This window comes from Platalea leucorodia, assembly GCF_965183815.1.
Source record: "Platalea leucorodia genome assembly, chromosome: 18".
Classification (NCBI taxonomy): Eukaryota; Metazoa; Chordata; class Aves; order Pelecaniformes; family Threskiornithidae; genus Platalea; species Platalea leucorodia.
In genome coordinates, this window is record NC_138840.1 from 2,260,244 (window position 1) to 2,276,019 (window position 15,776).

The following is a 15,776-nucleotide window of genomic DNA, read 5'->3' on the forward strand; positions in this document are numbered from 1 at the left end:
AGTTGTGCAACTGGACAAAACGCTTGTGATGTGACTGGAGAGGAAAAACTCATCGGCTGGGGAGGGAGTTTAAGTCTTTGCCTGGTCTCCATTTGCTGCTTGATCTTCAAAGCATCCAGGAGCATCTGCTGCTGTCTGGCTAGTGGGATGATTTGGAATAGGCCTTAAGGGACAGAAGCATTAGAATTACAGAATCATTAAGGTTGGAAAAGACCCTTAAGATCATCAGGTCCAACCGTTAACCTATCACTGCCAAGTCCACCACTAAACCATGTCCTTGAGCACCACATCTACCCTTCTTTTAAATACCTCCAGGGATGGAGACTCAGCCCCTGCCCTGGGCAGCCTGGGCCAGGGCCTGACAGCCCTCTCAGTGAAGAAATTTTTCCCAATACCCAACCCAAACCTGCCCTGGCGCAGCTTGAGGCCGTTCCCTCTCGTCCCATCGCTTGTTCCTGGGGAGCAGAGACCGACCCCCCCGGCTCCAGCCTCCTTTCAGGCCGTTGCAGAGAGCGATGAGGGCTCCCCTCAGCCTCCTCTTCTCCAGGCTGAGCCCCCCCAGCTCCCCCAGCCGCTCCTCCCCAGCCTTGTGCTCCAGCCCCTGCCCCAGCCTCGCTGCCCTGCTCTGGCCACGCTCCAGCCCCTCCATGGCCGCCTTGGGGTGCGGGGCCCAGCGCTGAGCACAGCATTCGAGGGGCGGCCTCACCAGTGCCCAGCGCAGGGGGTTGCGTCACAAAAAGTTGACATTTAAAACTATCTGTGAACTAACAGTGAAATCCAAACTCAGAATGTGTTTGGCTGAAATAAAGGAGACAAGGAAAAACACTTGGGCATTTTCAGTTGTTCTGGTTTCCTCTGTGCTCTGCTCCCCTCCTCTCTGCAGCCCATCTTCTCCCCAGCCATAGTCCAGTGAGCAGTTTTTTCCCCGGGAGAAGGAAAAACTGGATTCTGGGGTGACTTAAACACGTGTTGTCCCCTGCCACTGTGGGGGGGGGGTGTCTCTTGAAGCTTCTTACATTGTATGAAGCCATGAAGAAAGGCTGAGAGAGTTGGGGTGGTTCAGCCTGGAGAAGAGGAGGCTCCAGGGAGACCTCATTGCGGCCTTTCAGTGCTTAGAGGGGGCCTTTGAGTAATGGAAGACGGAAAGAGACATTTTGCCAGGGCCTGTAGTGACAGGACAAGGGGCGATGGTTTCAAACTGAAAGAGGGTAGGTTTAGATGGGAGAGAAGGAAGAAATTTCTTATGATGATGGTGGTGAGACACTGGAACAGGTTGCCCACAGACACTGTGGATGCCCCATCCCTGGAAGTGTTGAAGGTCAGGTTGGATCGGGCTTTGAGCAACCTGATCCAGTGGAAGGGATTGGACCAGACGATTTTTAAAGGTCCTTTCCAACCCAAACCACCCCGTGGTTCTCTGATGCTATGATTTAGGTGCTGTCAATGAATGGCTAGAGCCTGTTTGCAGGTGAGAGCTGGGTTCTCCCTCCATGGATGAGTATTTGGTGAAAGGACCTCAACAGCAACAGACAGTGCCTCGCCCACAATGGTGATTGGAGGGGAGAGTGCCAATACTGAGTGTAAATCCCAGGGCAGAGCCAGAGGCTGAGAAGGAAACCAGCCCAAACCCAAGATAGGACTTGAAGGAATGAGATCGTCTTTGCAGTTTTGGGACGCTGCCCTAGGTGCTGTGTGAGGAATGACATGAACCGAAAAACTGACCCCAAAGCTACTCTTCACCGTGAGAGGGAAAAAAAAAACAGTTTGATCTTAAATTAAATTTAAAATTTATTTTCCAGCTCTGATTTGAAAGCAGTGCAGTGCGTGATGCAGGAGTGAAATGCCTGCTTGCTTTCAGTGTAAAGCTCTCCCCTCATCAGCTCTTTTCCCTTAATGCACATCAGGACTATGAGCTCTGTGTCTCTGCCACTTGCCCAGGGCTTTGCCAAACTTCCAGGAAAAGAAGAGTTGAATTTTGGTCCTTATTTGGTTTTCAGGTCATTTTTTTTTGCATCCAACGCCAAGAGTGCAGCAGGAGTCTTCTTTGCAGGCGCCAAGAACCTGCAAGAGTGCGACGAGCACACTCGCAAGCAGGAGGGGACCATGGAGGTCTAGGACAGACAGTGCTTCCAGTTGCAAGTGCAGTTAAAAACGGATGAGACAGCCAGCAAAACCTAAAGCCACAATGCTTTTATAATATTTCTTCAACCTTGGTGAGAAATTAGGCTAGAGTGAGAAGCGAGTTTGGCTGTACTTGAGAAAAATGCAGCATCTGCCTTATGGAAGTGGGTTTCTAACATGCAGTTGTACAAATGTGTCACAGTGGTTTGAGCCCCCGCTGGGGCACGGCTTGCACTGTGTGAAGTACCTTGTCATGTCTCCTCCTAACCCCATCCCACCCCACGTGCTGAACGGTGTCTGGACATGCTGGCCCCAAAGCATCTCCATCTGGAAGCATCTGTAATCCCAGCCCAGACACTGTGGCAACACAGCAGAGTGGAGTGAGCTCCGTGTCGCAGGGCCTGGGCTGGCATCTCAGTGGCATCTCGGTGGCTGCCCAGCTGTACGCTGGTCTGGTGCTGTCGGAGAGTCCCACGGGTGACAGCTGAGGACACAGCCCATGGCACAACAAGGGGATTTACTCTGTGCCTGGGTTTGTCCCGACAGCGTACGGGCTGCTTGCCTTCAAGGAAAGTGGGCACCTTTCTGCAGGATCGAGGCAGGTGGAGGTTGCGCTGTGGATCCCTAGGGCTGTATTGAGCCTCTGAAAGTAATGAATGTCAGAGGATTTGGAGGCTGGGTGGCTTCCAGAAACTAGAGGACTAGAAAGGAAAAATTGCCTGCATTTTGCGAATTGTCTTTTTCATGTTGTCATCAACAGTTTCGTAATCGTGTTCAGAGCTGTCGCTCTCCGTGCCTGGAAGGGAAGAGAGAGCACAGCCTGCAGACATGCACTGCGAGGGGCCGCGGCAGAAACCCCACGGGGGACGCCCCGACCTGCTCTCCCCACCTCCCCGGTCTGAGCTGCGCCTGGTCACAGCGGGGACCGAGGGTGTGGGGGGAGAAGGGCCAAGGGAGAAGGCGGCAGCTGCTCTGCCACCACAGACACCAGCCTCTGGGGCCATGGGTCCCCTGTGATCTGGGGGGAGGTGGGAAGGTGTCCCATTCGATGGCAGATGGAGGCCAAGGGCCTGACGGTGTTCACCATGCCATTGCCCTTGAGATCAAGCCTTGCTTCCCCTCATGCCATGGTCCCCGTGTGGGACAAGGCGGGGGGGGGTGACCCCCCCCATGTGTCTCCCCTGCATGTGGGACATGGGGATGGGGCAATTCCTCATGGGTCCCCCCCACCTGTGGGACAAGGGGATGGGGAGGTGCAGCCCCCACGGGGGCCTGGCTGGCTGCAGCGCAGGCGTCCCCAGCTGAGCATCCGTGCCCCAGGTCCCCATGAGGACAGCCCCGGGGAGGTGGTGGCCAGCAGCACTCCCCAGTTAAGCAGGACCCGCTGACGCTGCTGGGGGGCCCTGTTCTCCCACCAGGGCAGCGCGTCTCCGGGCTGAGCCCCGCGGAGGGGCCAGGGCCCGGGAGGCGCCGGGGGCCTCACCTGCACCCCTGGGGGGTCCCGGATGGCTGTGCTGGCTGGGGGTGCTCGGCTGGGGCAGGGCTGGCAGCGGCGGCAGTGGAGGAGCCAGGCAGGGGCTCGTCATCGGGGGGCCGTGGACTGGGGGTCTGGGGGACGAGGGGGACCTTCCCCTGGGGGCCGTCCCTGCCTGCGCTGGCTTGGGGGGCCGCGGGGGCGGTGGAGCCAGGCCGCCGGGCAGCTGGGCCAGCAGCCGGTAGTAGAAGGCCTCAGTCAGCTCCTCCACCCGGGAGCGGCGGGTGCAGGGGGCCAGGGGGTGGACGGGCTCCTCGCTCAGCAGGATGGAGAAGTCCAGCCACCGCGGCGGGATCTCGAAGCCCTCCTCCGGCTCCTCGCAGAAGCTGCCCACCAGGAAGGGCTGGTCCAGACGGGTCTCCAGCCGCAGGGCGGGCAGGGCGCCCAGGGCATCCCGCTCCAGCTCCGGGTCAGGGGCCACCACCCGGACCTCGCAGGGCAGCGGCTGCTGCTCCAGCAGCTCCGCCAGCCTGTACTTCTTGCTGTCACACGCCTCCTCCACAAAGCCACCCCCCAGGTCCAGTGGCAGCAGCAGCTCCTCGCCTTCCTCCTCCTCCTCCTCCCCATGGCGGTGGCAGAGCAGCCAGGTGCCGGGGCCATTCCCCTGCAGCCCCCGGACCTCCAGCCGGTCGCCCACGCCGAGCGGGGGCACGTCGTTCCCCCGGCCCTCGCAGTCCTGCGTCACCACCACGCGCAGCTGCTGTCTGGGCCGCAGGCCAGCCGCCAGCTCCTGCACCCCTGTGAACTGCCGGGGCCGCCGGCGGAACCGGCCCTGGTAGGCGCTGGAGAGGAGGAAATGGCGGCCGCTGCTGGGGGCCGAGGCCAGGACTCGCCAGGCGTGGGAGCGGCCATGGAGCTGCAGCCACTGCCCCCGCTGCAGCCGTGGCGCCCAGGTGTTCTCGAAGATGGCGGGGCCGGCCGGACCCTCGAGGATCTCAGCCCGGGTCGGCAGCGCCTCCTCCATCCCCAGCACCTCGCTCAGCAGCAGTGGTCGGGCGAATTGGACGTGCTGCGCCTCCTCCGTGACATCCTCCACGTCCACTTCCAGCGTGGAGGGGATCTTTACCATGTCCCGACGCACTGCAGGGGCAGAGCTGCCCTGACCCCATGCTCAGCCTCTCCCCAGCCCCACATGGGAGAGGACCCCCACCTCACATCCCCCCCACCTGCAGCCACACACCCTGTGTGCATCGGGGTCCCAGCACCGAACCAATGTAGGCCCCCGACCCTGCAGCACACCCATCCCAACCCCACAGCATCCCTGCCCTAACTCCACAGCCTCACAACCCAACCCCGACCCGCAGCCCCCTGCCCTGACCCCGCAGCACCTTGCCCTGACCCCACAGCATCCCTGCCCTGACGCCACAGCATCCCTGCCCTGAATCCCTCAGCACCCTGACTCCCCAGCACCCCGCCTGCCCCATCCGGACTCACAGTGCATGGTGGCGTGCACCTCATAGACAGGGTGCAGCAGCAGGGCACAGGGGCTGATGGTGGGGCACAGCATGGGCCGTGGCCGCCCGGCCCACCGCCCTACCGCCTGGTGCAGCGTCAGGCCCCGCTGCTTGCCACCCTCGAGGAACGGTCGCCGCGGTGTCGAGTATGGTCCCGGGGCTGAGGCAGGCTTGAAAAGACCTGTGGGACAATGAGGCTGAGCCCACGGGGGCTGCAAAGGTCTCCCCCGGGAGGAGAGCACCCGTTGGGTTCGGGCTGGGACAGGGCAGCCCTGCTCACCCTTAAATGTTGGTGGCAGCTCCGTTGTCTGCCCTGTCTCCGTGTCCTCACAAATGACCTTCTCCAGTGCCACGGCCATGACTTTCAGCAGGTCACCCGTGGACAAGCAGCATTCGTTGCCTGAGATCTCGTACACAGATCCTGCAGGGTGAGAAGGGAGATTTCCTCAAAGAAAATGCCTCTACCAGCATTTCATAGAATCACAGAATGGTTTGGGTTGGAAAGGACCTTCACAGATCATCTGATCCAAACCCTCTGCTATGGCCATGTCCCCTGCAGGAACATCTTTCACTGGATCAGGTTGCTCAAAGCCCCGTCCAGCCTGACCTTGAACACTTCCAATGATGGGACATCCACAGCTTCTCTGGGCAACCTGTGCCAGTGCCTCACCACCCTCTGTAAGGTGTCCTTTACTGCTTTCTTTACTGCAATACCTGCAGGTGGTTGGTGCTCCTGTCCAACACTTGGGAGCTCCTGACTGAACTCAGACATAAGAAGGAGGTTCACGAGCGGTGGCAGCAGGGGCAGGTGGCTCAGGAGGAGCACAGAGACAGAGTCCCTGTGCAGGGATAGGGTTCGGAAAGCCAAAGCCCACCCAGAGCTGAATCTGCCAAGGGATGTGAAGGGCAATGAGGCAGGCTTCTGCAAGTACATCAACAGCAAAAGGAAGACTGAGGAAAACGTGGGTCTGCTGCTGAATGGGGCAGGGGACGTGGTGACAGAGGACACAGCTGATGTGCTCAATGACTTCTTGACCTTGGTCTTTACAGGTATGACCAGCCTTCAGGAATCCCCCTGGGACCAGGGGGAAATTCTGGAGCAAGGAAGACCTACCCTCGGTGGAGGAGGTCCAGGTAAGGGAGCACCGAACAGACAGACAGACAGACATCAGTGGGGCCTGCCAGGAGCACCCATGAGTGCTGACTTTGTGAGGCCACTATTGTCTTTGAGAGGTCATGGGCAATCGAGAGAGGTTCCTGAAGACTAGGGAAAAAGGCAAATGTCACTCCTATCTTCAAGACAGGCAAGAAGAGACCTAGGGGCCAGTCACGCTCCCCTCAAACCCTGGGAAGGTGTTGGAGCAGGTAATTCTGGAAACTATCACCAGACACATGAAGGACGAAAAGGTGATTGGGATTAGTAAGTGTGGGGAAATCACGCTTATCCAACCTGATCACCTTCTACAATGAGGTGACTGGCTTGGTGGACGAGGGGACAGCAGTGGCTATTGTTTACCTTGACTTCAGTACGGCTTTTTGGCACTATCTCCCATCACATGCTCATAGAGAAGCTGATGAAGAATGGGCTGGACGAACAGACAATGAGGTGGACTGAAACCTGGCTGAATGGCTGGACCCAGAGGGTGGTGATCAGTGGCACCAAGTCTAGTTGGAGGCGGTGTGCCCTGGGGATTAATACTGGGTCCAATCCTGTTTAACTTCATTAATGATCTGGATGATGGGGCAGAGTGCACCCTCAGCAGATGACACCACACTGGGAAGGGCTGCTGACAGGCCAGAGGGTCGTGCTGCCATCCAGAGGGACCTTGGCAGGCTGGAAGACTGGGCCGACGGGAACCTCATGCAGTTCAACAAGAAGAAGGGCAAAGTCCCACCCCTGGGAGGGAACAACCCCACGCACCAGCCCACGCCGGGGGCCACCCGGCTGGAAAGCAGCTTGGTAGAAAGGACCTGGGGATCCTGGTGGACACCAGATTGAAGACGAGGCAGCAATGTGCCCTTGCTGCAAAGGCGGCGAATGCTGTCCTGGGCTGCACTAGGCAAAGCAGGGCCAGCAGGCTGAGGGAGGTGATCCTTCCCCTCTGCTCAGCACTGGTGAGGGCACCCCTGGACTGTTGTGTCCAGTGCTGGGCTCCCCAGTACAAGAGACATGGACATACTGGAGAGAGTCCAACAAAGGGCCACAGAGATGATGAAGGGACTGGAGCACCTCTCCTTTGAGGAAAGGCTGAGAGACCTGGGACTGTTCAGCCTGGAGAAGACAAGGCTCAGGGGGGATCTCATCAATGTATACAAGTACCTGAAGGGAGGATGCAAAGCCGGGGTCTTCTCAGTATTGCCCAGTGCCAGGACCAGAGGCCATGAGCACAAACTGGAACACAATGAAACTACTTGTGAATGTAAGGAAGCATTTTTTTACTATAATGGTGCTCAAACACTGGAACAGGTTGTCCAGAGAGGTTGTGGAGTCTCCATCATTGGAGATATTTAAAATCCAGCTGGACAAAGTCCTGAGTAACCAGCTCCTGCTGACCTTGCTTGAGCTGGGGGTTGACCTGGATGATCTCTAGGGGTTCCTGCTAACGTTGGTGATTTAGTGATTCCCATCACAGGTAGTCATGCTATGTGCCATTAACAAATACCAGTTACATAGTGAGGGCCCTTCTGCTTGGCCAGCTGTGATGAGGTCCCTGAGGCAGTGGGGAGGGGACTGACCCATGGCCTGGCCCTGGCTGCAGGATTTGTCCTTTCTGGGACGTGAGCCAAGCCCGGGCGTCCCAGCACTCATGGGCGCATGGATGCCCCTGAGGGAGCCCCAGTGCCTGTGGTGAGGCCAAGGTGACCCCCGACCCCTGGGACTGCAGAAGGGGGCCATTCAGCTATTCAGGGAAGGGCAGAGCTGGCCAGCGGGCTCAGCAGTGGGCGGAGATGGGGCTGGCAGAGATTCACCCAGTGTGTGGGGCAAGCTGGTGCCTTTGGCCACAGTGGGAACATATTGGTTTAGGGCCCCAGTACACACAGCACCCTGGTGGGTCTGGGCAGGACAGATGGAGCCAAGGTTGGACACACCGCCAGAGGTGGGCTGGTGTCCCCATGCTGGGTATCGGTGCCCGAGCGCGGGGGGACAGATGCTGCTGCAGGTACCGCCACACCACTGACCACCACTCGCCTGTGTCCCCAGGAGTGGGGGGAACCTCGAAGTAGAAATAAGTATGAAAAAATAAACCACAGGAAGAGGTGGATGAAAGACAGGAAGTTTCAGAAAGAATTGTGTGTTGTGCAAGCCCCCGTTCCCCTTCTGCAGCTCTCCCACGCCCTGTCACACTATGACAGCATCGAGGGAACAGTCTGAAACGGGAGGAAACCCACAGCTGGGCTGCAGTGCCCAGAGCGCAGAGATGCCTCACACCCTGGGTGCAGAGACCCGGTTAACTCCATGCACACGTGGAATGGTTGGCCCCCGGGGCTGGCAGCAAGACACACAGACGCATGTGGCTGTGGATGCCCTGCACAGGACCCCAAAGCACTCTTCAGCTCCACCGCAGCACCAAGCCAGAGCGGTTTTGCAACGTAAAGCAGGATCAAGAACGCAGAGGAGGCGAGGGGCGTGTGGCTGGGAGAGGGGCCTGAGAAGGAGCCGAGACCAGCAGCAGTTTTGTTTACCATCTTAGGGACCCACCCAAATTTTTGCTAACAAAAAGCCAGAAGCAGTACAATCTTTAGTAAAGGCAGGAAATCCAAAAGTGTTCAAGAAATATCATCAGTGCAGGATGGCACATCTGCAGGGTGCAACACTGACTGATCCCCAGTGCACCCTGACCTGTCTGCGAGGTCCAGCACCGTTCACCAGCAGCCAAGCGAACATGCAACCGGGAGGTTGGCTGAGGGGTCTTTGTTGGGCTGATGCTTATTTCTAAGGAATCAGGAATACCTGGAAGCTTGTACAGCCTGTGTCCTGGAAAGCTTCCAGTGCTGGTAGCTGTGCAGTGCAGAAGAGCACAACGGGAATGGCTGGAGGCTGAACCGATGTAACTCGGATGAGAAATGCAGCAGGAAAGATTCAGTGCTTGATCACGTGCAAAGGGACAGGGGTAGATGTGCCTTTCCTGAAGCCGGAGCCTTTCCTGGAGCAGGAGCTCCTCCGGCTACACCACATCATGACACCCTCCAACACAAGCAATGCCCCCTTCTGCCCTTAAATCTCTGCATTCATTGAGCTGCTACCAAACCTTCTGTGCAGCCCCAAACTTCTCCCCTCCCTGGGATGAACTCACGACAAACCCCCTGCTATGTGAAGCAGAAGGCACCAGCTACCCCACCACGACTAGCAGCAACAGCTAAACAAATTGACTGCTGCTGTTGGAACAGCGGCATTTTTGGTCATTTAGCAACGTTAGCATGTCATCAAGAGCACCAGAAGTCTTTGGGAAAGCTAAACATCCGCCCCAGCTGAGCTATAGAGAAGCAGAGTGAGACCATCCCAACGACTTCTCGTGCTCTTTAAAAGTCAGTGTAACCTAACAAATGCCACAAATCCTACAAGTCTTGATGCTAATTACCACATTGGTGTTGCCAAGATCCTGCTGTGCATTCCCAGAATTTCTGGGAGCTCCAGCAATCCAGCAAAAGCATTTGCTAATTTCTGGCTCCATTTCACCACCAACATTGCCACCAGCTGAGGAAGCCATGTTGGTCAAGGCTTCTCCTTGACCTAAGATGCCTCCAGGGACATGGCCCAGGAGGAAGCAGAGCGCTCAGCCCAGGCTCCTCTCTGCCCCCATGCTGGACTCCTCGCCCCGAGGCCAGGGGCAATGCCATCCCACCTTCCTCCAGCCACTGAGCATGTGGGTCCATCCCTACCACATCCACCGCCAGCAGCTCATTCACTGCCTGGGATAAGAGCGGTGCATGAAATGGAGGACCAGCTTGGATGGTTTTTGGTGCCCCACCGCTTTCCTAGGAGCATGACTGAATGCACCGCGGCACTCAGCTGGGTGGGCACTGGGTGTAGAACAGGTTTTTTGTGAGAAGCTGTGCCTTAGGCACCAGTGTCTGGTGGTGGCACCAGGACCCGTGCCTCTCCCATGGGCACCCCGGTGGCAGGGGACCAGCCATCTTCAGGGCAGGAGGGGGGAGCCTGGGCTGCTGTGGCATGGCAGGGGGAGGTGGCACAGCCTCGGGGCACCCTTTGGAGGCAGCGGGCACCCAGCACTCACCTTGGAAGTAGACACCGGAGCAAATCCTGAGGATGCGGGGCAGGGTGGCGGGGTCTAGGGAGCAGATGTATTCCTGGAAGGAGAGAGGCTCCATGGCTGTGCTGCCGGGTGCTCCAGGGCACTCTGCAGAGAGGGGAACTGCATGGGAAGTGGCTCTGGGCTCTGCTTTCACTTCTGCCTGCCTTTCACTTCTGCTTCTAGCAGTGGCAAGTTCCCTCTCTGGCCATAGACCCACGCTACTGGCCTGCACAGACTGACTGATGCACTGCTGGGACAATCCTCTTCCTGGCCCCCATCACCCGTCACCACTTGGTGCCCCCCAGCCCTGGCCCTGGCGGTGCTGCCAGTGCTGAGGGTGACTGAAGGCGCGGGCCCCAGGCTCTGCCCTGGTGCTGTCCTGGCTGCACCGGTGCTCCAGCCTGTCCCCATCGCATGTCTCCCATGTACCAGCCTGCCCGGCCCCTCTGTGGCTGGGGCCAGACAGAGCCATGGTGCCACGGAGCAGCGGGCAGATCTGGGCGTACCATGGCAGAGAATGCAACGGGCTGTGCCCAGACAGCCCTCGCCCCTTACACACACACAGGCGTCTCCGTCCTGCTCACCTCTGGGCTTTCAGACCACGCTTGCCCTGGCACAAACATCCCATGCATCATACCCTGGCTGTGTTCAGCGTGCGGAGGAGAGGGGAGTCAGCGGGTCTGGACTGCGTGTCACTGCGGCACCATCAGCCGTGGGAAAGGCAGAGCCAAATTCCCATGCCTCCAAGACAGGCAGCAGCACCTGTCTCGCTCTCCTGCAGAGACGAGCCCTGTCCTTCACCAAAGCAGCCAAGCACGGTCCCCATGGCTGCCAGCCCCACAGGCTGCCAAGGTGGAAAAGGCAGTTCTGAGAGCTGCTGCTCCCAACGAGCTTCATCTTTGTAAGGATTTTCCTTCAACTTGCTCTATGAATCAAACTGAAGCTGCAGGCTAGGAACAGGAGCAGGATGGGACTTCATGTAGAAACGAAACTTGGAAAAAAGTATTTTTAAGCAGATGATGCAGAAAAAGAGGTCTCTGCTTTGACTCCAGCTGCAGAAGTCTGCTGCACTTAACGGGAATTTGCGTTTCCTATTATTAGTACGGGACGAAGCAATCCGAGGGACAGAGCATGCTGGAATATCCGGATTCCCCCTGCGCGAGGCAATTCCAGCATGCCACACACCGTGTCATAGCAGCAGGGGCGTCTAGAGGACTTCAGGCCAAACTGGCACTCGGAGCTGGACTATCCTTGACACCAGAGCAAGTCGGATGTGTCAAGGTCTTGACAAACTACAAGGATGGAGGCCTTCCACCCCTCTGGTGATCTGTCAAAGGGCTGCACCATGCTCCCAGAAAAGACATTTTCCTAATGCCCAGCCTGCATCTCTGAAGCTGTACATGTGGCCGTTGGCCCTCGCTATCTTCTCTGCCATTGCTGGGAAGAATTTGGCTCCACTGGTAGTAAAACTGCCCTTCAAGTAGCTGCGGGCTGCTATTAGATCGGCCTTCTCCTCCTCTTCACCAGACAAAACCAGCCCAGCTCCCATAAACACTCCTCGCAGGTTGTGTGCCCAGCCCCATGACCATCTTGGTCACCCTTTGGTTGTCCCTCTCCCACATCCCTCTTCTTGAACTCAGGGTTCAACACTGGGTCCACTCTTCCCGGTGCAGGCAGGCAGCAGGGATAGCGTCCCCTGATCTGTGAGCCATGATCTGGTCTTAGTCCAGCACGCGGTTTGCCCTGTTCACAGCAAGAGCACAGGTGTGATGTTGCACATTTAAGAGCAAAGAGCATGATTGAGGAGATAGAGGAAAAGGTCCGGGAACTGCCATGTATCAGCCCCCTTTGGAGAGCCTGCAGGATGCTGGCGCCGGTCCCCAGCCGGACAGGCTGTCCCAAGCAGGCTCAGCATCGCTGCAGAAGGCGTACAGATGCTGAGGCCACGCTGATGGGACACTGCAAGGTTTACAGCTGGGCAGTGGCACACAAGCCCATGTGGGACTAGAGGAACGAAGATAAAGTGGGTGGAAGAGCCAAACCTCCATGGGAAGTCTGGAAAAATAAAAGGGGTCATGGAGGTGACCAAACCCTGGACACAGATAGAATGAACGTGGCCATGGACAGCAATCATGGTCAGCTCAAAAGCCCACTAGCTCTTGCCTGAAAGAGGCTTCTAGGAGCAGGTCCAGGCTGCTGAGCTCCAGCAGCAAAGAGCCAGGGCTTTGGTCGCAGCAAGTCAGAGCCAAGGAAGCACCATGTCTTCAGGGACGGGGAAGAGCTGCAAGGAAAGGGGAGCGAGGAGAGGCAGAGACATGTTCAAGACAGCTCACTACGGGCCAAGGGGCTGAGCAGCTCTGCGTTGGGGCCAACATCCTCTCCTGGTAGCTTAGCCTTCAGCCCAATTTCATCAGGGGAGGGATGAAGGTTGTTGCTTTGCAGCTACCCACAAGGATGCGTAGCAGACACGGGAGGCCTGGGACGCCTCTGGGAACAAGAGAGCAGCTGCTGGAGGAAAAGGCAGCAAACCCATCAGGGCTCCATCATCCCAAACACAGCCAAGGCGCTGAGCTGAGTAAATGAGTGGAACATTTTCACTTCCTCCTGCTCGCCCCCAGGCCGGTGCCCGCCTGCCTGCGAGGGGAGGGACAGGCCAGCCACAGCGCGGCCCTAAGAACCGCTGCTTTATTTCACACGCTAATCCCAACCAGCCCATCCCCTTTCACAAAGGGCCCTCGCTTTCCCACAGCCAGCAGGTGCTCCGCAGGGGCTGAGAAAAGACCATTGTTTTCCCATAGCAGACATTTCCACATCAGCCATCCACGTCCTGACATCAGGATGGCTTAGGCTGGGACACACGGACTGAGGGTCCTCTTTATGAGCACCATCTCCACCTCTCCGAGTTCAAATTCAGATGTGGTCCTGCCCAGCGGGTGCCCCCCTCAGCGGGGTCCGCTGTGACAGCAGGGCAGCATACAGAGATGCTCCAACTCCGCAGCACGGGCAGCAGAAGAAATCGGAGCAGCAAGTGATAAAACGGCTCATCCCAGGAAGCGGGACCCAGCGCACTGCCAAGGCCAGAGGAGCTGTGCAGCAGAAAGGCCAAGAAAGAGGGAACGCCAATAGCAGAGAGCCCTGGCGGCCCTGCAGGGTCACGCACAGCACCTTGATGATACCGTCCATGCCTGCCTGTCGAAGCTCACAAGCGCTTCCCTGCCGTTCACTACCCAGCCCGGTGCTAAGGCTAACCCAGCATCATCTCTAACTACACGAGACACGTCCTTATGGTCTCCAAGGTCAGTGTCTGATACAGGACCCAACCGAGATGGTACCTCCCTGCAAATGCACCCTCTCCTCCTACTTCAAGCCATCATGTACCACCACGGAGCACAGCACAGGGCGGTGGGCGAGCCAGGACCCACGAGCGGTTTTGTTTCTTACCCTGGCGAGGCTGTGACAAGGGTGATAAGGATGGACAGTAGTAGGAGCAGGGGACTTGCATCAGAGGAAATTGCCACTTTCCACCTCTCGCAGTGAGCAGGAAACAACGCAACTGCTTCTTTTTCCGTCCAGTTGTGCATTTGCCCGAGCAGAGCAGAACACACCCATTGTTAATATCATGGACAAATACAGGTGAAAAATCCGTTGGAAATGGTTTGCAGAAATTCAAATGCTGAACTAGGTATGAGTGCTGTAGGACAGAGAAAAGCTCCCACGGAGAGGTCAGGAATAAGCCTTGAACGGGCCAACTTCAGGTCACGGGGATGAAACATCGCACTGATCATGAGCGGCTACAGGGAGCAAAGTTGTCTACCTGCTCTTCCGGTGTCCAAACTCAACATAAAAATTGCCTAAAGAAATTTCCTTGCAGGGCATCAGACAACTGGAGTTTCCACAGATTTCAGGCAGTCCAAAGTCATCCTCACTGCTTGTCAAAGTCCTAAACTTTGCTGCCGTTTGGCCGCAGCTGGGGGCCTGAAGTTACAACATGCAGGAGGTCAGAGTTGCTCAAACAGAAGCAGGAACTGTGATCTCACCAGCAGGGCCCCAGACAGACACAGAAGACATGAAACAGGGTGATGTCCTGCAGAAACAGCAATTTTCCAATTAGTAGAACTACTAATTGGAAAATTGGAGAATTTGGAGAATCCACGTGTGCCTTGGGAAAGGAATTTGGGAGGGAGCTAAAAGATATGAAAGTGTTTGTATAAGTAACGAACTGTGGAAAACTAACAGCTCTAACCTTGAAGAAGAGCTAACAGACTGATAAAAGGTAACATCTTGGCACCAAAGACTGGACGGGCGGCCAGAGAAGCGTGAAGTTTGATAAAACTGCAGAAACTGGGTGAGAGGGAAATGCGGCGAGGGGAGATCGTGACCGCCGACTTGATTCAGGACCAAAAAGACTTGCCCCCCCCCCAACTGAAAGGAGCATGCGTGCTGATTTACATAGCAAGTGAGGCTAATTTAAATACAGTAAACCAATAGTGTATGAAATGTTATTAACCAATAAGTGTAAATTTAGGCAGGTTTATACTAATCATGTAACCTGATAAGTGTGCTGTAGTTTTGTATGATGGCGTGCTTGATTTGTGGGAAACCACAGAGCACCCCGGCTTGTGCAAACCCAAAATAAACAACCAGCGTCTCTTCTGAGCGTGTGATCATTGGCCTACTGCACACCGGGCAAGGAACCCGCTTTTCGGACAACGAGGGGATCACACCAGCTGCGTCCAAGCAAAACCGGTCTCTCGGCCTGAACCATCCTCACCTCGAAGGTTTGTAATGCTCCCTGCAGTGGAGCACAACCCTTCTCTGACCTGTCAGCAAGCAAGAACTATCAGAGGTACTTGAGGTATCCAAGTTGAAGCAGGCAGTGGAACCACTGCCTGAACAGCCCATTTCCAGGATTTTCCTCATCTTCACTGAACCCTGAAATTCTTACCAAAGTAACCGAGCACTCTGGTAAGCCTATATGGGAGAGGTTAATAGAGAACGAGATCCTGCTAGCTCTTCAATTTTGTAGTACTGTTTTTGTAAGACACTGGAGAAAACTGGTTGGGCTTACTTTCAGAAAGGACTTCCCCTGGGGTGATAAGGGCATAAACACACCATTGCTTACCCACCAGGAGAAACGCTGCTTCCACTTCCTCCAGGCGCGAGCAAGGGAAGGCCTCCCTGGCGTATGTAGGAGCAGGCGGGGGCAGGAAACGACCCATCACGGGCAAGATATGAATCAGAAAAGGTCGTGACCAGCCGTGACCGGCGTTGCTAGGTTAGTCCAGTATTACTGGACAGTTCCTCAAAAGGCCAGCATGCACGTAGGCAGCTACCCATCTGGGTGTCTTTGCAGGATGACCGTGAACAACTTGGGCCGTGGCAAGATGTGTCAGGATGACCAGAGCAGTACTT

General features: G+C 56.7%; 1 protein-coding gene across 1 annotated transcript; it reads right to left on the reverse strand.

The window, feature by feature from the left end:
• Nucleotides 1–1,876: 1,876 nt before the first annotated feature.
• Nucleotides 1,877–10,498, reverse strand: THEMIS2 (thymocyte selection associated family member 2). Its single transcript, XM_082329336.1, has 5 exons — nucleotides 10,347–10,498; nucleotides 5,390–5,530; nucleotides 5,090–5,290; nucleotides 3,605–4,735; nucleotides 1,877–2,917 (listed from the first exon to the last, which is right to left on the reverse strand). The coding sequence occupies exons 1-5, from the start codon at nucleotides 10,438–10,440 to the stop codon at nucleotides 2,823–2,825; spliced, it is 1,662 nt and encodes a 553-aa protein (XP_082185462.1). The 5' UTR covers nucleotides 10,441–10,498; the 3' UTR covers nucleotides 1,877–2,822.
• Nucleotides 10,499–15,776: the final 5,278 nt, after the last annotated feature.